Raw genomic sequence first — 20,006 nt, 5'->3', positions numbered from 1 at the left:
CTCAAGAACCTTAAACAAATACAGACTATTTGAGAGTTCACCCTAACATTCAGCAAAGGCACGAGACTGAAAAAAATGCCAAAGCACAGGAGGGCTCTGGTTCCATGGCATCATTCTAAATCTCAGGTGAAGCAAGGGATCAAATTCCTGAGGGCTGGCATCCATTAGCCCAATCAAAACTACTGCCATTCATAGGTTTAATGGTGGCACTGGTTAGGTGTGTTGGTGTAAAATGATGCACAATAATTTTGCAGTGAGAGAAGGGAGGCACAGAGCACAAACAAAATTGCTAAGTAATGCTTCAACTTTAACCATTATTAAAATCAAGGTCTGCATTTTAACAGGCTACTCAAGTTTCAAAAACGGCTAAATGTTCACTTGTGGCCTTACTTCCAATAAGAAGTCAATTCTTTCTTTGGTTGGTTTCAGCAGCAGTTGGTGGAATCTTACTCCAATCACCTGCTGCTCCAGGACATTCCGAACAGTGTTGCATGCACAGACTTTAAAACAAATTTCTTCTAAATTTCTATCCCTGTAACACAAGGGAAAGAAATTGACACCAGTTGTATCTTTTCATTCTCTAGATGGATTAATAAACAATGTCTAGTCAATAGGTGGTTGATAAACCATTACTGGAGGTATATCCCAAGTCAGCAAAGTACTCAAGGCGTTCATAAAATAACTGAATTAAAGATTATTACATCCTAGAACATAGTCTCAACCTATCGTCCTGTTTTTACAAATTACTAGCTGATCTCCTGTGGCATGATCAAAATTAAGGATTTGGAAGGAAGCACTGATAATTAAAGTTCTCCGCGCTAACCAGACAAGATTTAACATGCAACAGCTACTTGGGTAGATGGACTGATAGCTGAGCTTTTGCAGGTTCCGCCTCTCAACCGAACCTGGTCGGATCAGGTCCGGTCAGGTCACGTACTGCCTTGAGTCAGTACTTGCCTGAAAATGGGGTCAAATTAAGCAAGTCATACAGAATAAAGCAGGCCAGATTTAGAGTTCCAGAAGGCTGGAAAAGATTGGAGACTATGAATTTGACAGTTCCTGTATGCTTTGATGGTGATTAAAGGTACCCATGTAGAAATAAATTATTGAATCAAATGTATCACAAGGATTTTGTTTGAATTACTGGCATTGTGCTTTTATTTCACATTTCAAAATGGTGATTACCTACACACTTTATATTTGGTATACAAACCAACCCATATTTTTGGAACGATTTCTTAAGGCCTTAAAGGTCAAGTTGATTTGCAGTGCCTAAAATGGCAGCTTTGTTGAGAGAGAACGTGAGAACTTTTCTTAGCTTCTAGTTCATGTTATATTTGTATGTCCGATGCTAATACTGGGTGCAAACTGAATTCTGTTCCCCAGTGCTCATGCCCTGTAGGCCAGTAAGCATACAAGTTGACTGCTTCTCTCTCCCTCTCCCACGCCAAGACAAATAATAATTGTTGTGCAAGCCAACATCAGTACTATTTCTAAACATAGACGAAGTTGTAAACATCCTTACCCATTTTGAGCCATTTGGTAAAGCTCTCTGAGGACAGACTGCCTGAAGTGTGACAACAAGCTTAAAGTTATGTTGTCTTCAAGAAAAATCTCAATTAATCCCTGTAAAATTTAAAGAAGAACGATTTAACAAGAACAACTGTTTTACTACATTTCTTCTATATAATGCACAATGGAAAGTGAATGGAAATCCATTGCTTAATGGATCTTAATTCAGAATTGTGAAAGGAAATTAGTACAAAGCAGGAGGATTGATCAGCAGTTGCTGAATAAATAAAATTGAGCTTTTATTATAAAATGATAATTACTCCACAATTCCAGCATCTTTACTTGAAAAATCATTGCATATTTGTGCCAGCAGACACACATCCCATCAAAAGCATACATTCTATTTGTTAGTGCATAGTGGTATGGCATTGGATTAGTAATCCAGGTGGTCTGCCACCACAGTTACTAGAATGTAAATTCAATTAATAAATCTGTATATAAAGCGATCATCGCTTGTCTTAAAAACATATGTTGTTCACAAATGTCTGTAGTGAAGGAATTGGTCTTTCTTATTTGGTTTGGCCTACATATGACTTCAGACCCACAATGATGTGGTTCACTCTTAAATACCCTCCAAATGACCCAGTAAGCCATTCAGTTCAAGGAGAATTAGGGATGGGCAACAAATGCTGGTTTCACTAGCAATGTCTCAACTATTTTTGGAATGTAGTTTATGAATTGCTAATAGAGAACACATGGCAGAGCTAACAGCTATCTTTAAATCAACTACTGCATCCAATGAAGTAAATTTCTTAATCTAGCTTTACTTTACAACTATAAACTGATAGTCTTATCATAGCATGTTGAACCAATATCGTTTGGGATGGCACAGAGGAGGCGGTCACAGTCATGTTAATTTCAAACCTATCTTTCACTGTGTCATTCTCTCACTCATTTTATTTTGTGGTTTTTCAATGCATATAATTGTGCATAGGGCAAGAATACATCACGCATAATGGAAGTTAAAAGAGGATTAATTTAGATATGGAAGAATTTGTAAAGATTTTGTTGCGTATTTATTTTGATGCTTTAACTGGGCAACAGCTCCAAGGTCAGTCAGAGTGCATTGGATTACACCAGCGGGCAAAAAATTGGTTCCAGCCACAGCTTCCAATAACAAGTATACTGAAAGCTATAGACAGTCATATTTTAAGGTTGCTACTGATGCATCTTCCATAAAGGTCATTGGGAAACTTTGCTCTTGGTAGTTAGACATGTTAGAGCACATGAATGCATTAATTTTACAACAGTATTGTAGCAGCAAGTTACTTTATTGATAGTGCATTAAAATAAAAAGAAAAATGTCACATTACACAGCTACAACTATACCTGATAGTTACTGGATTTAATGCAGTGGTGAACCCGACCATATGTTGTCAGTTGCAGTTCATTTGTATCAGATGGTGTTGTTAACACTGCACAAGCCTGGCAGTAACCATCTAATCTCCTCCGGTCAATTCGACAGTGAACAGGGTCAGGTCCAATCTACAAAGAGATTTTTTTTTAAGAAAGTGAAACACATCAAAAGTAAACAAAGTAGTTTGCTTCTTGAAAACAAAAAATTCTATAGATTTTTTCTTCAATTTATTTCAACCTCCACAGCTCTCTCCCAACACAAATAATGCCCTTACGTCTATGCTGCTCTTGCATGGAGGTGTAATCCACAAATAGCACCCACAAGCATCACTAGTACTGTACCCTGGTTCACTAATTTCTCTGTCTACCTGTATGGCATATTTCTAAACAAAGATCAAAATAGTAACTTTCTAGGACCTAGAGCGTATCACAGTATTCACTTGGATTTCTTAGTTGACAGAACAAGACACTAATGCTACAATAAACTTTGATCTCCATCAAAGCAGTTATTGTGCTACTAATGATAGAAGACAAATGTTAGCATTTCCCATCATTACTCCTCTGCAACTGATAGCAATTCCTGCACATGTGCAATTAATATGGAAATCCAGGAGAGGCTATTAGTAATTCTACACACGTGCAGAGGGGGAGCTGCTGAGCTTCTGTTGGCAGTCAGGTATATTAATATAGCAGATATGTTGTTGGTCCGGTAATGAGCAGCTGGAAAATTTCAATTTTGTTCATTAAATAAGACTGGAATTAAAGACAAGCATCAATAATGGAATGTTGAAAACCCATCTGACTCATTAACGTCCTTTAGAGAAAGAAATCTGCCAGATTTACTCTGTCTGACCTGTATGTGACTCCAGTTCTCCAAAGTGGTCAATGCTTAACTGCCCTAGTAAGGCACTCAGCTTTATTCAAGAAAGTGGCTTGTCACTATCTTCTTCAGGACAATCCAAGACGTGTAATCAAGTTCAGGTATTGCCAGTAGCATCCACATCTGGTCAATTCATTTTAAAAAATTGAAAGTTATCGAACTTGCAAGAACCTAACACTCTACAGTGAAACAGAGAAAGCCTTGAAATGTTACAGCTTGCTGTAATGAGATGTAGCTGGGTACTTAGGTACTTAGTCCATAACTATTGCTGAATAGGCTTATTCAAGCTGAAAAATTCATGCTGAATACTCAATTTCTCCATTTTGAGATAATAAAATTTTTGAAATATATTTTTCTAAAAATTGTATATTTTTATCTACTAACAACTCTATTAATTCCACGTGTACGTTCAAATAATTTATCTGTAAAAATTTAAAATTATAATTGGAGGGATTATGTGGTTTTAAACTTCCTTCTCGCTATCTGTAAGAATGCTTCATGGTGATTTGCTGCTTGCTTTGTATGATTGCATCACTGCTGATGGATGGTTGAGCTTGCCTCAACTTGTGTCATTAATAAACTAATGTTGGGAAAGGATTTCTGCAGTGTAGAAATTGCTAAATCTTTCAAGAGTAGATTTCTTTCTTTAAGATTGGCAGAGCATTTCACTTCTACACTGCTGAAGAGAAAATCCAGCCTATAAGAATTCAGTTGGAAATTTCAGTAGGTCAAGACAGTGAATGGAGCAGCAATATAAACAAGCAAGATTCTGGGATTAATTCCTGAGCTGTGCCTTACAAGCTCAGCTAAAGATTCAGTCCCTATGAAAAAGCATTTCTAGGCAGCAGGAGAGAATATGATCAGATTTAGCTTTGATAGTCTTCTGCTGTGCCTGTTAATATCATGGTTTGTAGGTATGAATAATGTACTAGAGAAAGTAACAGTTACATAGTGATAAATGGCAATGAGCTATTTTGCAGCGTACCTTTGAGAGCAGTTCACTGGTTTTGAATAAGTGTTCCTTTGCTTTCTCATAGGCTGTGGGGTTTGAAGATCCTTGACTGAAGAATACTGTACCCAGATCATAACAAACCTGTAATTTAAAAAAAAATTGGTGGCAAATTTAAACACTCTTTCAATTACTGTTGTAAAGAACATATACATGCTTTGAATTTACTGACGTGTTAGTATAAACGTTCAGACACAATTGTAGAATCACTTAGGTAAAATATAATTGCATTTAAAAATAACTATGCATAAGCTAATGTACAAATATTACCAGAAACTATTACAGTTAAATCTTTCCTAATTAGTATTTTATAAAATATACATTATAAAATGTATGCAAATTAAGTATATTTGATCTGAGTAGAGGTCTTTGCTCCGTGATTAGAGGTCATGGTTGAAAACTGTAATAACAAAGTATTTGCAACAATACATTCACATCTGCAGTGTTAACTGGAATACATAATGTCTGCAATATGTAATTGAATGGAGTTCTAATTGGCCATATGGTTCATGTAAAAATGCAATACACTCGCACATGATCAATTCGTAAACTTCATTTAGTTCTTGAAATCTCAAAGGCTAAACCTGCACTGAAGCAATATTTAAACACCAAAACAATTTTCTCACAACTAACTCAAAAGCAAAAATACTGTGATGCAGGAAATCTGAAATGAAAACAATGCATTCTTGTTTTTGTTTTGTTTTTACTTTTGAAAGCAGCAATTTGGTGTCCACTGTATATCAAGTTAGCTCAGGTGCAACAAAAAACTAGAATGGTAGTGTAGGTCAGTGATAGGGTGTGTTGGGATGAGATAACAGAAACATGGATCATGTTTATTGCTGTCGAATGTGAAAAGAATATGCATTGAAGTATGGGGCTATGGAGCGGGAACTTGGATTGACTGAGATTTGAATGTGAACTATTTGGTTCTTGCAGTGTTGATAGGAGAAACATGATGTTGCAGGTTAGTGAAATAATATATTTTGATGGGAAGAAAAGGGGTGCGTTATACTCCTTGGCAGGTAATTGGCTGAATAGGATAGAGAAGCAAAAGGATCTGGAGGAGGTACAGACATACAAATCACTAAAGTAGTGATGCAGATTAGCAAGGCCAGTAAAAAAAGCAATGAGGTTCATTTCTCAAAGGACAGAATTGAAGAACAGAAAATTTATTTTAGTCTTGTAGAAAACCTCGGTTAGTCCACATTTAGAGCACTGTGAACATTTCTGGACTTCATATTATGAAAAGGAAACGCGTACATTGGAGGTGGTCAAAAAAAAGCTTATTATGATGATTGAACAATGAAAAGATTATATTTGTCAGGAAATACTAAACAAGTTGGGGTACTTTTCCTTCGACTGAGAGGTGATCTTAACATAAAGGTCTTTAAAATAATGAAAGGATTTGATATGGTACAGATTGAGATTTTCCCACCTGCAGGTGAAAACTAAAGACCATACAATAAGCAATTTAAGAAAAAGTTCTTTATCCAGAGTATTGCTGAACTTGCATTGATGCATTTAAAGGGAAGCTAAATAAGCAAATGAGAGAGAAAGGGACAGAAGGTTATGCTGATGAATTTAAATGAAGGAGGATGGGAGGAGGTTAGCGTGAAGTATGAATATTGGCATAGACCTGTTAGGATGAATAGTCTATTTCAGTGCCAGTAAGCACATAGCAAATGCACAGAGTACAATAAGTTAAAGATAGGAAATACAAGGGCAAGGAAGGAATGAATGAGAACCTACAGAAAGTATGGTGGACACAGGAAGTCTTTTTAGAGCAAGAGGTCATAGTTTCAGGACAAAAAAGGTAGCAGATTTAGAACAGAGAGTAGGAGAAATCATTTCTCTCAGAAGTTGTGAATCCATGGAATTCACTACCTAAAGTAGAGTGGATGCCAGAACAGTGTAAATTTAAGGAGGAGATAGAATTAGTAATTTATTAATCAGTAATGCCTTGAAGGATTACGGACAGCAGGCAGAAAAATGGAAGGTGAGGCCGAGATGAGATCAGCAACGATCGTATCGAATAGCAGAGCAAGCTGGAGGGGATGAGTTGTCTACTCCTGCTCCTATTTCGTACGTTTTGTGGACACTTGGGCCATGGTATGGAGCTCCAGTGAGATATCAGTAAACGTCTCGTGTTAGGAAAATGGCAAAAAGAAAACTGAACAGGTGCTTTGTTTAGGTTTTCACATGAAGGCTGTACAATTATGAAGCTGTCAAGGGAGGAGAGGTTTGAAGGAAATTTGGTGGGATAAGTTTGCTGAAACAGGTGCTCAGACTTAGGCTGGACATGTTAAAGGTAGTTTCACACCCAAAAGGGCTGGGAGAAATAAGAGATGACAGAGGTTCAAAATGAACCATTTTAAAATCTATTGAGGATGTCGCTGTTTGGAAGATGGCAGATGAAAAACAATACTCCAAAAGAAAAACTTAGAGTCACAAATATACAGCACAGAAATAGACTCTTCGGTCCAACTCATCCATGCCAACCAGGTATCCTGAATTAATCTAGTCCCATACTCCAGCATTTGGCCCATTTCCGTCTAAACCAGTCCTATTCAGATACTCGAGATAACAAGGTGTAGAGCTGGATGAACACAGCAGGCCAAGCAGCATCAGAGGAGCAGGAAAGCTGACGTTTCGGACCTAGACCTTTCTTCAGAAATGGGGGAGAGGAAGGGGGTTCTGAAATAAATAGGGAGAGAGGGGGAGGCGGATAGAAGATGGATAGAGGAGAAGATAGGTGGAGAGGAGACAGACAGATCAAAGAGGCGGGATGGAGCCAGTAAAGGTGAGTGTAGGTGGGGAGTTAGGGAGAGAATAGGTCAGTCCAGAGAGGACGGACAGGTCAAGGGGGCAGGATGAGGCTAGTAGGTAGGAGAAGGGGGTGGGGCTTGAGGTGGGAGGAGAGGATAGGTGGGAGGAAGGACAGGTTAGGGAGGCGGGGACAAACTGGGCTGGTTTTGGGATGTGGTAGGGGGAGGGGAGATTTTGAAGCTTGTGAAGTCCACATTGATACTATTTGGCTGCAGGGTTCCCAAGCGGAATATGAGGTGCTGTTCCTGCAACCTTCGGGTGGCATCGTTGTGGCACTGCAGGAGGCCCAGATGGACATGTCGTCTGAGGAATGGGAGGGGTAGTTGAAATGGTTCGCGACTGGGAGGTGCAGTTGTTTAGTGCGAACAAAGCGTAGATGTTCCGCAAAGCAGTCCCCAAGCCTCCGCTTGGTTTCCCCGATGTAGAGGAGGTCACAACGGGAACAGCGGATACAGTATACCACATTAGCAGATGTGCAGGTGAATATCCGCTTGATGTGGAAAGTCTCCTTGGGGCCTGGGATGGGGGTGAGGGGGGAGGTGTAAGGGCAGGTGTAGCACTTCCTGCAGTTGCATGCCGTGTGTGGTGGGGCTGGAGGGGAGTGTGGAGCAGACAAGGGAGTCACGAGTAGTCCCTCCACAAAGCAGATAAGGGTGGGGAGGGAAAAACGTCTTTGATGGTGGGGTCGGATTGCAGATGGCGGAAGTGTTGGAGGATGATGTGTTGGATCCAGAGGTTGATGGGGTGGTACGTGAGGACGAGGGGGATTCTGTTTTGGTTGTTATTGTGGGGACAGGGTGTGAGGAATGAGTTGCGGGAAATGCGGGAGACACGGTCGAGGGCGTTCTCGACCACTGAGGAGGGGGGAAGTCGCAGTCCTTGAAAAACGAGGACATCTGAGATGTTTGGGAGTGGAATGCCCCATCCTGGGAGCAGATGCGGCGGAGGCGAAGGAATTGGGAATAGGGGATGGCATTTTTGCAGGATGGTGGGTGGGAGGAGGTGTATTCTAGGTAGCTGTGGGAGTCGGTGGGCTTGAAATGGATATCGGTTTCCAGGTGGTTGCCAGAGATGGAAACAGAGAGGTCCAGGAAGGAGAGAGAGGTATCAGAGATGGTCCAGGTGAACTTAAGGTTGGGGTGGAAGGTGTTGGTGAAGTGGATGAACTGTTCGAGCTTCTCGTGGGAGCACGAGGCGGCGCCGATACAGTCAACAATGTAACAGAGGAAGAGGTGGGGTTTAGGGCCAGTGTAGCTACCGAAGAGGGATTGTTCCACGTAACCTACAAAGAGGCAGGCATAGCTTGGGTCCATGCGGGTACCCATGGCCACCCTCTTTGTCTGTAGGAAGTGGGATTCATATTCATATTCTATTCATATACTCATCCAGATGCCTTTTAAATGTTGTAATTGTTCCAGCCTCCACCACTTCCTCCGACAGCTCATTCCATACAAGCACCACCCTCTGCGTGAGGTTGCCCCTTAGATCCCTTTTAAATCTTCCCCTCTTACCTTAAACCTATGCCCTCTAGTTTTGGACTCCCCCACTCCAGGGAAAAGACCTTGTCAATTTACCCTATCCATGTCCCTCATGATTTTATAAACCTCTATAAAAGTCACTCCTCAGCCTCGACACTCCAGGGGAAATAGCCCAAGTCTATTCAGTGTCTCCCTATAGCTCAAACCCTCCAACCCTGGCAACATCCTTGTACATCTTTTCTGAATCCTTTCAAGTTTCACAACATCCTTCCTATAGCAGGGAGGTCAGAACTGCATGCAGTTTTCCAATAGTGGTCTAACCAATGTCCTGTACAGCTATAACATGACCTCCCAATTCCTATACTTAATGCACTGACCCATAAAGGCAAGCATACCAAACACCTTCTTTATTATCCTGTCTAAGTGTGACTCCACTTTCAAGGAACTTAAGAAGAAACTCTGGGATGGGCCAGGAAAAACTGTGAATTAGTTGTCTTGCACAGTAGTCAACAGATGACTGGAATGAACAAATGGCTGTGCCATTATATACTCCATTAAAACTTTTCTTAGTTCAACAGCTCCCCAGTAGACTTACTCAATTCTCAACGCAGGATAGTATTTACGATACAGAATCAATGTCCCAATACTACAAGCTTAATTCAGAGGAAATTCTATGTTTACTACTTATTCAGTCCAGTCAAATATAGTGCATTGGAACTACTGGACACAGTCCGTATGCAGGAAATGGGTGGAAGCTAAAAGTGAAGACTGGAGGGTTTGAGAGTTATAGGGACAGGCTGAATAGGCTGGGGCTTTTATCTCTGGAGCATTGGAGGCTGAGGGGTGACCTTATAGAGGTTTATAAAAAAAATCATGAGAGTTATGGATAGGGTGAATAGCCAACCTTATCTTCCTAGGGTGGGGTGTCCAAAACTAGACGGCATAGGTTTAAGGTGAGAAGGGAAAGATTTAAAATGGGCCTGACAGGTAACTTTTTCATGCAGAGGGTGGTGCATGTATGGAATGTGCTGCCAGAGGAAGTGGTGGAGGTGGGTACAAATAAAACATTAAAAAGACATCTGGATGGGTAGTAAATGCATAGGAAGACTTCAGTGAGATATGGGCCAAATGCTTGAAAATGGGACTAATGTCAGTTTGGGATGTCTGGTTGGCGTGGATGCATTGGACCAAAGGGTATTTTCATGCTGTATGAGTCTAAGAAAAGTTTGAGTGGCCAATATACAAGGATTATCCACGTACAAATGAAACATAACACTTGCAGCAAACCACAAGGTCAGTACTCAATTGTTGTCTATCATTAAATATCTGCTTTTTTCAGTATAACCACATTCTTTCATTTATATTTTTACTTGACCTTAAGACCAAATTGCAAACGGAAAATAAATATTAGCCAACTTGGACTTCTACAGCACAATGTAGTGGTGCAATTTTGTCTTCCCCTCCTTACACAAGCTGTTTAACAGGAAACATGGCAAGTTTTCTGAGAATTACCTGGCAATGCATTTCATCCACACTGATGCATAATCCAGCCGTTGAACTCTCGGTTTCTCCATTTGCCAGGCAAGGTTCTGCTGCTATCAGGTCCAGCGTTCTCATGGTGTGTACATGGAGATCTGTAGTCAACTGAAGTGCTCTCTCCAAAACCAGAATGGAGTCTCCAGCCTGTTCCTTTAGCTATTTGCAGAAAAATTAGACTTTACATGTATCTTCAATTGGAATAATGCAAGCTGCTTATATCAGGTTAAGCTGTGTTGATCTGATTTTACTGAACAATACCCAGTGAATTTGGAATCCAAAGATAGACCTCAAGATATGTCATTTCTGGGCAACAGGATCACTTCTAAATCTGGACCCTGTTTGTGACTGACCTCAAACGGCAACTCATAGGAAATAGCCTGTATTCTTTGTCAAAATAGGGATGGCAGACAGCTAACAGATAGAGGAGGATCATTCAAAGTAGCCAAGAAGAAAAGGGGCCAGCAGCCCCTACTAACAGTGGTGCAAATTTCTCAGGTGTACAGAGGATACAGCAACAGGAAGTGACGGCTGATCCCAATGCTATAACCGGCAGTCATATCCTACTCCATTTTGCTCGCAGGGGAAATGCTTTGAATTGAAATCATTTTCAAACAGATGTGCTGCAACGTATGATTTGGCTCCTTTAGAGTAACCTCAGTGTAAACCTCTCATGGTGGTCTGACCTCCCACATTGCCCTCACCATCTGAGAGTCGACAAGCTGCATACAAGGCAGATGATCTGGTCATTTATTTTACAGGGATTTCTTGGAACTCACTATATATAAAATGGCTGTCATTTTTCCCTCATTATACAGTCATAGAGTTATACAGCATGGAATCAGACCCTTCAATCCAACTCATCTGCACTGAGCAGATATCCTAAACTAATCCTGTCCCATTTGCCAGCATTTGGCCCATATCCCTCTAAACCTTTCCTATTCATATACCCATCCAGATGACTTTTAAATGTCGTAATTGACCCCACCTCCACTGACAGCTCATTTCATACATGCACCACCATCTATGCCAAAAAGTTACCCCTCGGGTCCCTTTTAAATCTTTGCCCTCTTACCTTAAACCTATGTACTCTAGTTTTGTTCTCCCCCACCCTGGGTAAAAGACCTTGGCTTATTCACCCGATCCATGTTCCTCATGATTTTATAAACCTCTTTAAGGTCAGCCTCCGACACTCCAGGGAAAGAAGTCTCAGCCTCTTCAGCCTCTCCCTTTATCTCAAACCCTCCAATCCTGGCAACATCTTTGTAAATCTTTTCTGAACCCTTTAACATTATAACATTATGACAGTGACTAGAGTTCAAACTGGATTTCATTTGGACATCCGTGGGTTTGAAAGTTCTATTTTTGGTTCTATACATAGGACAGAGTCAACACAACTCGACAGTAAGAGCAAAGGGAAACTCAAATACCGTCTCAAAACAATAAACTAGCAGTTGGTACCTTGGAGGGATCTTCCCTCAGCCAGGTGAAATCTATTTAGTTGAGTCACTTGACTACTTGCAATTCAAATCCATTAATATAGTGGGTTCACCAGCTTCTTTACTGCTCTCTTCAGTAACTACAGTACTACTACTTGCATTTGATTTTTTGAATACAGTAAAAGTATTTAATTCAGATTATCAAGAACAGATATACAGCCAATGATGCACATTGGGACCTTGTGGAAATCCTGATAAGTGAACAGGAATGGGAATTGCAATTTTCAAGTTCTGAAGGCAACATCAGATTAACCTGATTATTCCCTCAGAACTACCTAACTAACTTGACTCGATTACCATCCCGATCCAACTACCAGCCCTCCCTTTCACATCAACAACTTACTCACTGAATCATCTCACCCATGCATCCACTCATTAACATTTAATCAGGACCTTTAAATTTACAACAAACAGCTACTGCCATTACAAGGGGATGTAGCCCATCCATGCTCCGCTGATGAGAGTTCCACAAGACATGCATCACATTTCTGTGAAAGCTACAATCAGAAGACATTACAGTAGAAAAGTACAGCAGCGTCAAGGCAAAGGAAATTTATGACTATAGTGGCAATCTAATGATCATGGCTGCTGTACCAAGGATCTGGGACAGCATTTCAAATAGCACGATATAAACAAATGCTAAATCAAAGTTGAGCATATTGAGTTTGAGGAGGTCTTAAAAGGTGGAAGGCTGCACAGGATTAGCAGGGTTGAAGTAGTGAATAGGTCAAAACTGGATTGCACATGAGGTAAACTGCCTCTTAATCATGGCATACACAATGACAGCTTCCCAAATACCTCCTGACCCGAAATCTTCACAGAAAAGATGCCCTTCTGTTCAATGTGTCCAACCACAGGATTGTCAGTCAGTCATGTTCAGCAGAGAAGGCCTCCATTCAGCCAATCAAGCCTATGCAATCTCTCTGTGGAGCAGTCCAATACCTCTGTTTCACCTCCACAGATGTGCAAATTCCCTTCTAAATCATTGACAGTCTTTGTTTGTACCACCTTCTTGAGCAGCAAGTTCCATTATCACAGAATGTGTGTAGTTTGTTCTACATGCCCTCTCCATCTTTTGTCCAAAGGTTTAACTCTGTATCTCCTGTATATAGAATTTAGGGGGTTAGGTAGAAAGTTGAAAAGCAGGACCTCCAGGGTTATAATCTTAGGATTATCCCTTGTCCCACATGCTAATGAGGCCAAAAACAGGAAGATAATACAGTTGAACGCATGGCTGATGAGTTCGTGTAGGAGGGAGGGCTTCAGATATCTGGATTCATCTCTTGTCCTTCTTGTACTGGTCCCATCTCCTCCATGGCAGATGGGACCGGTACAAGGAGGACAGGAGATTTGCTAGTTCCACTTAGGGGGTTTAAACTAGGGTGGCAAGGGGTGTTCACAGCGTGGTTGCTTCCAAACTGGGGAGATGAAATGCAGACCAGGTAGCTGATTTGCAGAACACCTACATTCTGTCCATAAAAATGGCTCTAAGCTTCCAGTTGCTTGCCACTTCAACACACCACTGTGTTCCCATGCCAACATTTCTACCACAGGCCTAAAGCTGTGCTCCAGCAAGTCTCAACATAAGCTCAAAGAACAGGATCTCGTTTTCTACTTGGGGACCCTGCAGCTTTTCAGACTCAACGGAGAATTCAATAACTTTACAGTCTGAGTCTGTTCTTCCATTTTTTTTTAAAACCCACCCCAAACCCTGGTCTTGTCATGACATAGGTTGCTTTCAGCACAGCCTGCCCATTCTCTCCTACTGTCAGCTCTCATTATGATTTATTCAGCTTCTCTTCTGTCCTAGCCTGCTATCAATAATCCCGTCATCGTCGTCACCATTTGCCACACCTCCAACTTTGTTTTCATCAGCTAATTTTGAAATTTTGGTCTTAACATATTGAAAACTACTAAAATAGATACAAGGCTTCTTTTATTTGCAAACAGAAAGAATATGTACACTGTGTTTGTTTCAACTCAACAGTACAGGTGAGAGCCACTTTTCTGGACAATACCTTGACTACAGGCAACTTACCTGGCTTAAAATTTAACCAGATCTTGGCAGCTAACTGTCAGTAATCAGTAATCATCTAACATGCACTCTCCAAGGTGGTATCTTTACTATTCGGAGTCCATTTGTCAACAAATTAGCACGCTCTTCTCATATAGTATAAATGTGGTTTTCCCCTTACATTGGCATTGCTTATGAATTGGCCTGATGAGCGCAAGATGAAAAGCTTTGACAAATGTGTTTTCAGCAATATTCAGGTTTTGCCCTGGTAGTCTAAAAATGGCCATTTGCTCTGAAATAACTTAATTACAGAATCTTTACACATTTTAGGAAGGTATGTCTTTGGAGTTTCAACAGAACTTCACGGCTATTCTTTTAGTTCATATCAGGCCTTTGACATTTAGTTGTTTTATTACTAAGAAAATGCCTTCCAAACAAGTTTATGTTTCACTTCGTAATTCCCTCAAACAACTTTAGAATGGTCAGAATAGAGGAGAATCATCAGAGATCAGATATTGTTCCAGAAAGGGGATACCGGCGGCACGGTGGCACAGTGGTTAGCATTGCTGCCTCACAGCACCAGGGACCTGGGTCCGATTCCACCCTCGGGCGACTGTCTGTGTGGAATTTGCACATTCTTCCCGTGTCTGCGTGGGTTTCCTCCGCGTGCTTTGGTTTCCTCCCACAGACCTAAGGTGTGCTGGCTAGGTGGATTGGCCGTGCTAAATTTCCCATAGTGTTCAGGGATGTGTAGATTAGGTGGGTTATGTGGGATGGTTCTGGGTGGGATGCTCTGAGGGTTGGAGTGGACTTATTGGGACGAAGGGCCTGTTTCCACACTGTAGGGATTCTATGATCTATGATCCAAGAAAGGCTGCCAACACAGTTGATTCAGTTCTGATCTCATCTTCAGATAAAGGGACTTACATATCCTACAAGGGCCTCTCTTTCAACAGATCCCACTTTAAATAAAAGCTGTGCAGCAACTTTTGATCCACCACATCATAATAAATTAGCATTTCCATGTACAGTTAATGCAGCAACAAATACAATAATCCAATGCCAACAAATGATCAGGATGTTCTATTTTGCATGTGTTATCAATTATATTCTGGTCTTAACATGGACAAATCCATGGGGATTTGCTACAAAAAAAATATAAAATACAGAAAAGAGTGTCACAAGAACCCTTGGACACTTACAAGAGTATAACGAAAGTGCAACAGTGGTACTGACCGCTCAGAGATTGCTGTGATTTTCCAGAACCAGTCTTTCAAGAAACTGGATAGCAAGGATTTTGTGGTATTATAAAGTACTGGGCATATAGTTTAAATAAATTCCTACATATGAACAACGATGGCCAGATAAAGATGCTCTAATCCATCCAACCTGCCCCACATAACTGTGGCACCTTGTCTCTGTAGCTATCCATCTCACCCAAAGCCATGCAATACCTTGGAAAGGTAAAACAATCAGATGACAAACGGGGTGGGAGGTGAGAAAGAGGAGGAGGAATAGAAGGAGGAGAGACATAATGTGGGAAATGCTTCTCCAACCGATCAGGGTGGCTATTCCAGGAGCTCGTAAGGCCCTGAATTTCCTGAAGTATTAATTTATTGTCAGAGGATAAAGGGTCAATCATATATTGCACTGAAAGATTCATTCAGCAACTTCAGAGGCAGATCACATACTCCAGCTGAGTCAACCACGGGTTGCAAAAGCATGTATGTCATAGGGAGGAGAACTAAAATATCCATATTTTCTATTTTCTAATGCTTCAAAACACAAGTGTCTTCACAGATTGAATTTTCTTTACCTTTCCACCAAAACAATATTCCATGAATGAATACAAACTAAGAAAATGTAATATTACTTAACAGCTATTTTTCAAAACAATAAGAGGGCAAATGTAAAACTTACGACTTTTAAAATGTTATCTGTCAATTCTTTTTCTTGCTGCATCTGATTCATTCTGTGCACAAGAGCAGAAAACAACATGTTTAATCGAACATGAAATTCCAGTAGACAAAGAAATAAAGAGAGTGATGGGCAAACAAGGGTGAACATGCACCACAACCCTATCACAATCTCAGCATATGAAATTCCATTAGCTGAGGGGAGGATTTGGACCAGCACACTGGGGAAAAATTGTAGTTTTCTTCTAATAATCTTTTAAAACAATCTGATCAGTTTAACATTCCACTTGAAAACTGAACATCCACAAACGCAACATTGATATTAGTCTAGACAAAAGGGGAACACTGTACTTAAGATTCTATGGTTAGGCCTTTGGCTGTTCAAGCCTGGTTCAGCATTCAATAAAATCATGATTGATCTGGTGTAGACTCAACTCAAATTTCCTGTCTCATGTCCTAACGCTTGGCTCCTATCAATCAAAAATCTAACTTTGCCTTGGATGAATTCAATGGTCCAACCACCAACGCTTTCTAGGGAAAGGAATTGTGCAGACTAACAACTCTGAGAAAAAGAAAATCTCAGCTCAGTGTTACAAGGAGACACCTTATTTCAAAATCGTGAACCCAAGTTCTTGATTTCCCTAACAAGAGCAAACATTTCTCAAGCATCCACCTATGAAGTCTCTTGTGGGTTTTTAATCTTGAAATGCGAGAGGTGATAAATTTTGGTAGGACTTACGAGGCAAGAGAGTACACATTGAACGGCAGGACCCCAGGAAGTATAGCGGATCAGAGGGACCTTGGTGGGCATGTTCAAAGATTCTTGGAGGTACCGACAGATCAGTAAGGTGTTAAGAATGCATGACGGATAGTTGTCTTTATTAGTCAAGTGTCAGCACTAGGCCATTCAGTATCCTGAGGCTGTCTGCCTTTCAGTTCGTGATTGATTCTACGTCAATGCCATATTCTCAGTACTATTCCCACAACCCTCAATGTCATCAGTAATAAGAAATTATCAATTTCAGTCTCGAACATACTCAATGCCTGAACCTCCACAGCTCTCCTCATTTCAATTCTAAATGGCTTGGCTTTTGTTGAGGCTGCATGACTGGTTCTTGAACCCACAGCCACGTGAAACATACTTTCTGTAGGGAGGATGTCTAACCTATTATGAAGTTTTTATGTTTCTATGAAGACAAATCTCATTCTTCAATCTTCAAAGGATTCAGGCCCAGTCTCCTATAGTTCTCCTCATAACACTGTAGTACTATCCCAGGAATCAGTCTGGTGAACCTCGACTGCACTCCCTTTTTGGCAAGTATATCCTGAATTAGGCAGGGGCACCGGAACTTACAATTCTCCAATGTGATCTCACTAGTGTTCTGTACAACTGAAACAAGACTTATTTGCTCTTATCTGTAATTTACTAAGAAACTAACTGTGGTACAGCAATGTAGCAAAAGGTTCTGCACAGTTTTTAAAAGGTTATTTTTAAAAAGTAACCTCATAGATAGTGAATTAAACAGTGATTTAAATACTTATTTTTGAAATAAAACCATTTTCATCTGCCCTATATTAAGCACTCAAATATATCAAGAAACATAAGACGTGATGCAGGGGAATTGACCCGGCTTCCGAGCAGGATGCTTGGGTTCAAATCCCACTTGCTCCAAAGGTGTGTAACAACATCTCTGAACAGGTTGACTAGAAAATATTATATCAAGGAATTTAGGGTCTCTGTGGTGCCGTGGTAGTGTCCTACCACTGAGTCAGGAGGCCTAGGTACAAGTCCCACCTGTTCCAGAAGTATGTAATAACATCTCTGAACAGGTCGATTAGAAAATATCAATATCAAGGAATTATTTTTGTTAAAGGTGTCTTTTGCTTTAAAATGAAGATTCTAAAACAATTGTGCTGGGTGATAACGATTCTATATTTATCAAGATACAATTAAGTTTACATGCTCAATTGAGGCATTCAAGAGTTCCTTATGACTTTGCTTTGTACTTTTCGGCAAATTGGCAACATATAAAACATTCAATTCATGATTATTTGGCTAGAAAGGGTGTACAGGGATATGGGGAAAGGGCAGGACATCAGCAGTAAGTAATAGAATGGTGCAGGCACAACAGACTGAACGACCGCCTTCTGTGCAATAACAATTCTGTGATTCTGTGAATGAACAATCTAGGGGAAAAATCATTTCTCAAAACTAGGAATTTTGAGAACCTGAATTCCCAGTTACAACCACTGTAAAGCATCTAACCTCTTCCATTGTCCTGGGCCAGCAATCTACAATCATGATCAGCATACAGATTCAATAATACAGTTTTTGTGGTGCATTAGTAGTGTCCCTACCATGGGCCAGAAGCCTTGATTCAAATCCCACCTTCCCTATAGGTGTCTCATAGCATGCCCAAATGGGTTGAGTAAAAATAAATCTTAAAATATTCAATAATGAATGCTTGGAGGTCATAAAGTGAATTTTCTGTATGCTAGCCAATCAACCCCAAAGTAGAAAGCAAAGCCAACAGGACCTTCCAAATCTAGAAAACCTGAGAATTACAGCACTAGTTTTCCCATAATGTTTCTGACTTCAATGATTCACTTCTGGAGTGTTGCCCAATGCAGACCAGATGCATTGACACACAAGGAAACATTTTCAATTTCAGGGCTTTCCTTGAGGTCTTGCACAGGTTCGCACTCTGCATTCAGTCAGACTGCCAGCAAAAGATATTAAAATATTATGCAAAAAAAGTTAATCTTAGGAAGTAAAACAACATTTTGCACAGAGAAATAGGCTGAAGTGGTGGACGTGGGTGCAATTACAACATTTAAAAGTCATTTGGATAAGTACATGAATAGGAAAGGTTTGGAGGGATGTAGGCCAAGCACAAGCAGATGGGACTAGTTTAGTTTGGGACTATTCGGCATGGACTTGTTGGACCTAAGGGTCTGCTGCCATGCTGTACGACTCTCTGACTCTATTATAGTTACTCAATTGAAGCAAAAAAGAAACCTCAGGTCTTCGTGTGGAGGTCAATTCAAAGAAAATTATCTGAATCCTTAAACCTGACACATCAGGATCATTCCAGAACCACACACTATCAATCAGGAGCAATTTGCAAGAACAAAGCCAACTTGCATTTTTATAGTGCCTTTAATTTTGTAAATATATACCAAGGCATTTAACAGAAACGGAACAAAACAATAGTTGGCACTGAACCAAAGGATGAGGTATCCATATGTGATGTGTTCAAGATGTAGCATGTGGCATGCCACAGGGATTAGTGCTGGGACGTAAGCTTTTTACAATTTTTAGAAATGATTTGGATGGAAGGACAGATAGATACTGTTGCCAAAACTGTCCAAGCCGATGTCACAAATATAGGTAGGAAAGTGAGGGGGCTTCAGAAAAATGCATATAGATTGAAGTGAGTGGACAAATATGTGGCAAATGATGTGTATTATGGGAAAATGTGAAATCGCCTATTTTGGCAGAAACGATAAGAAAAGCACTGTATCATCTTAATGGTGAGAGGTTGCAGAGGGATCTGGGTGTCCTAATGCAGGAATTACGAAAGGTTAGCAAGCAGATACAGCAAGAAATTAGGAAAGCTAATGGAATATCATTATTTATCACAAGTTTCAGTTATCTAGGGCATTGGTGGATCCATATCTGGAATACCATTTACAGTATAGGTCACCTATTTTAAGAATGCAAATGTCTGCAAGCCATGCAGAGAAGGTTTACCAGACTTATACCTGGAATGAATAGCTTGTTATATGAAAACAGACCGGACAGGTTAGGCTAATATCTGCTGGAACTTAGAAGACTGACAAGTGACTTGATTGAAACATAAAAGATTCTGACAGGACTTCTTCGGGTAAATGTGGAGAGGATGATTTCCCTTAGGCGA

The 20,006-nt window shown here is 40.4% G+C and overlaps 1 protein-coding gene across 7 annotated transcripts in view; it reads right to left on the bottom strand.

Annotated features, from left to right (window-relative positions):
• Window positions 1–20,006, bottom strand: part of ints8 (integrator complex subunit 8) — a 76,114-nt gene that overhangs the window by 34,237 nt on the left and 21,871 nt on the right. For all 7 annotated transcript variants that reach the window (XR_007261907.1, XR_007261908.1, XR_007261910.1 and 4 more), the window contains 6 exons: window positions 16,091–16,142; window positions 10,634–10,816; window positions 4,794–4,901; window positions 2,902–3,057; window positions 1,526–1,626; window positions 391–532 (listed from right to left, as the gene is read on the bottom strand). Coding sequence is in view for 4 of the 7 variants with exons in the window: in XM_048595594.1 (XP_048451551.1) it covers window positions 391–532; window positions 1,526–1,626; window positions 2,902–3,057; window positions 4,794–4,901; window positions 10,634–10,816; window positions 16,091–16,142 (742 nt within the window). In the remaining 3 variants the exon portion in view is untranslated. The remainder of the gene's footprint in view (window positions 1–390; window positions 533–1,525; window positions 1,627–2,901; window positions 3,058–4,793; window positions 4,902–10,633; window positions 10,817–16,090; window positions 16,143–20,006) is intronic.

The sequence above is a fragment of the Rhincodon typus genome, chromosome 4 (assembly GCF_021869965.1).
Source record: "Rhincodon typus isolate 14 chromosome 4, sRhiTyp1.1, whole genome shotgun sequence".
In the NCBI taxonomy this organism is placed as follows: domain Eukaryota; kingdom Metazoa; phylum Chordata; class Chondrichthyes; order Orectolobiformes; family Rhincodontidae; genus Rhincodon; species Rhincodon typus.
Note: the sequence above shows the minus strand (reverse complement) of the source record. Positions and strands in the feature narration are given on the sequence as shown.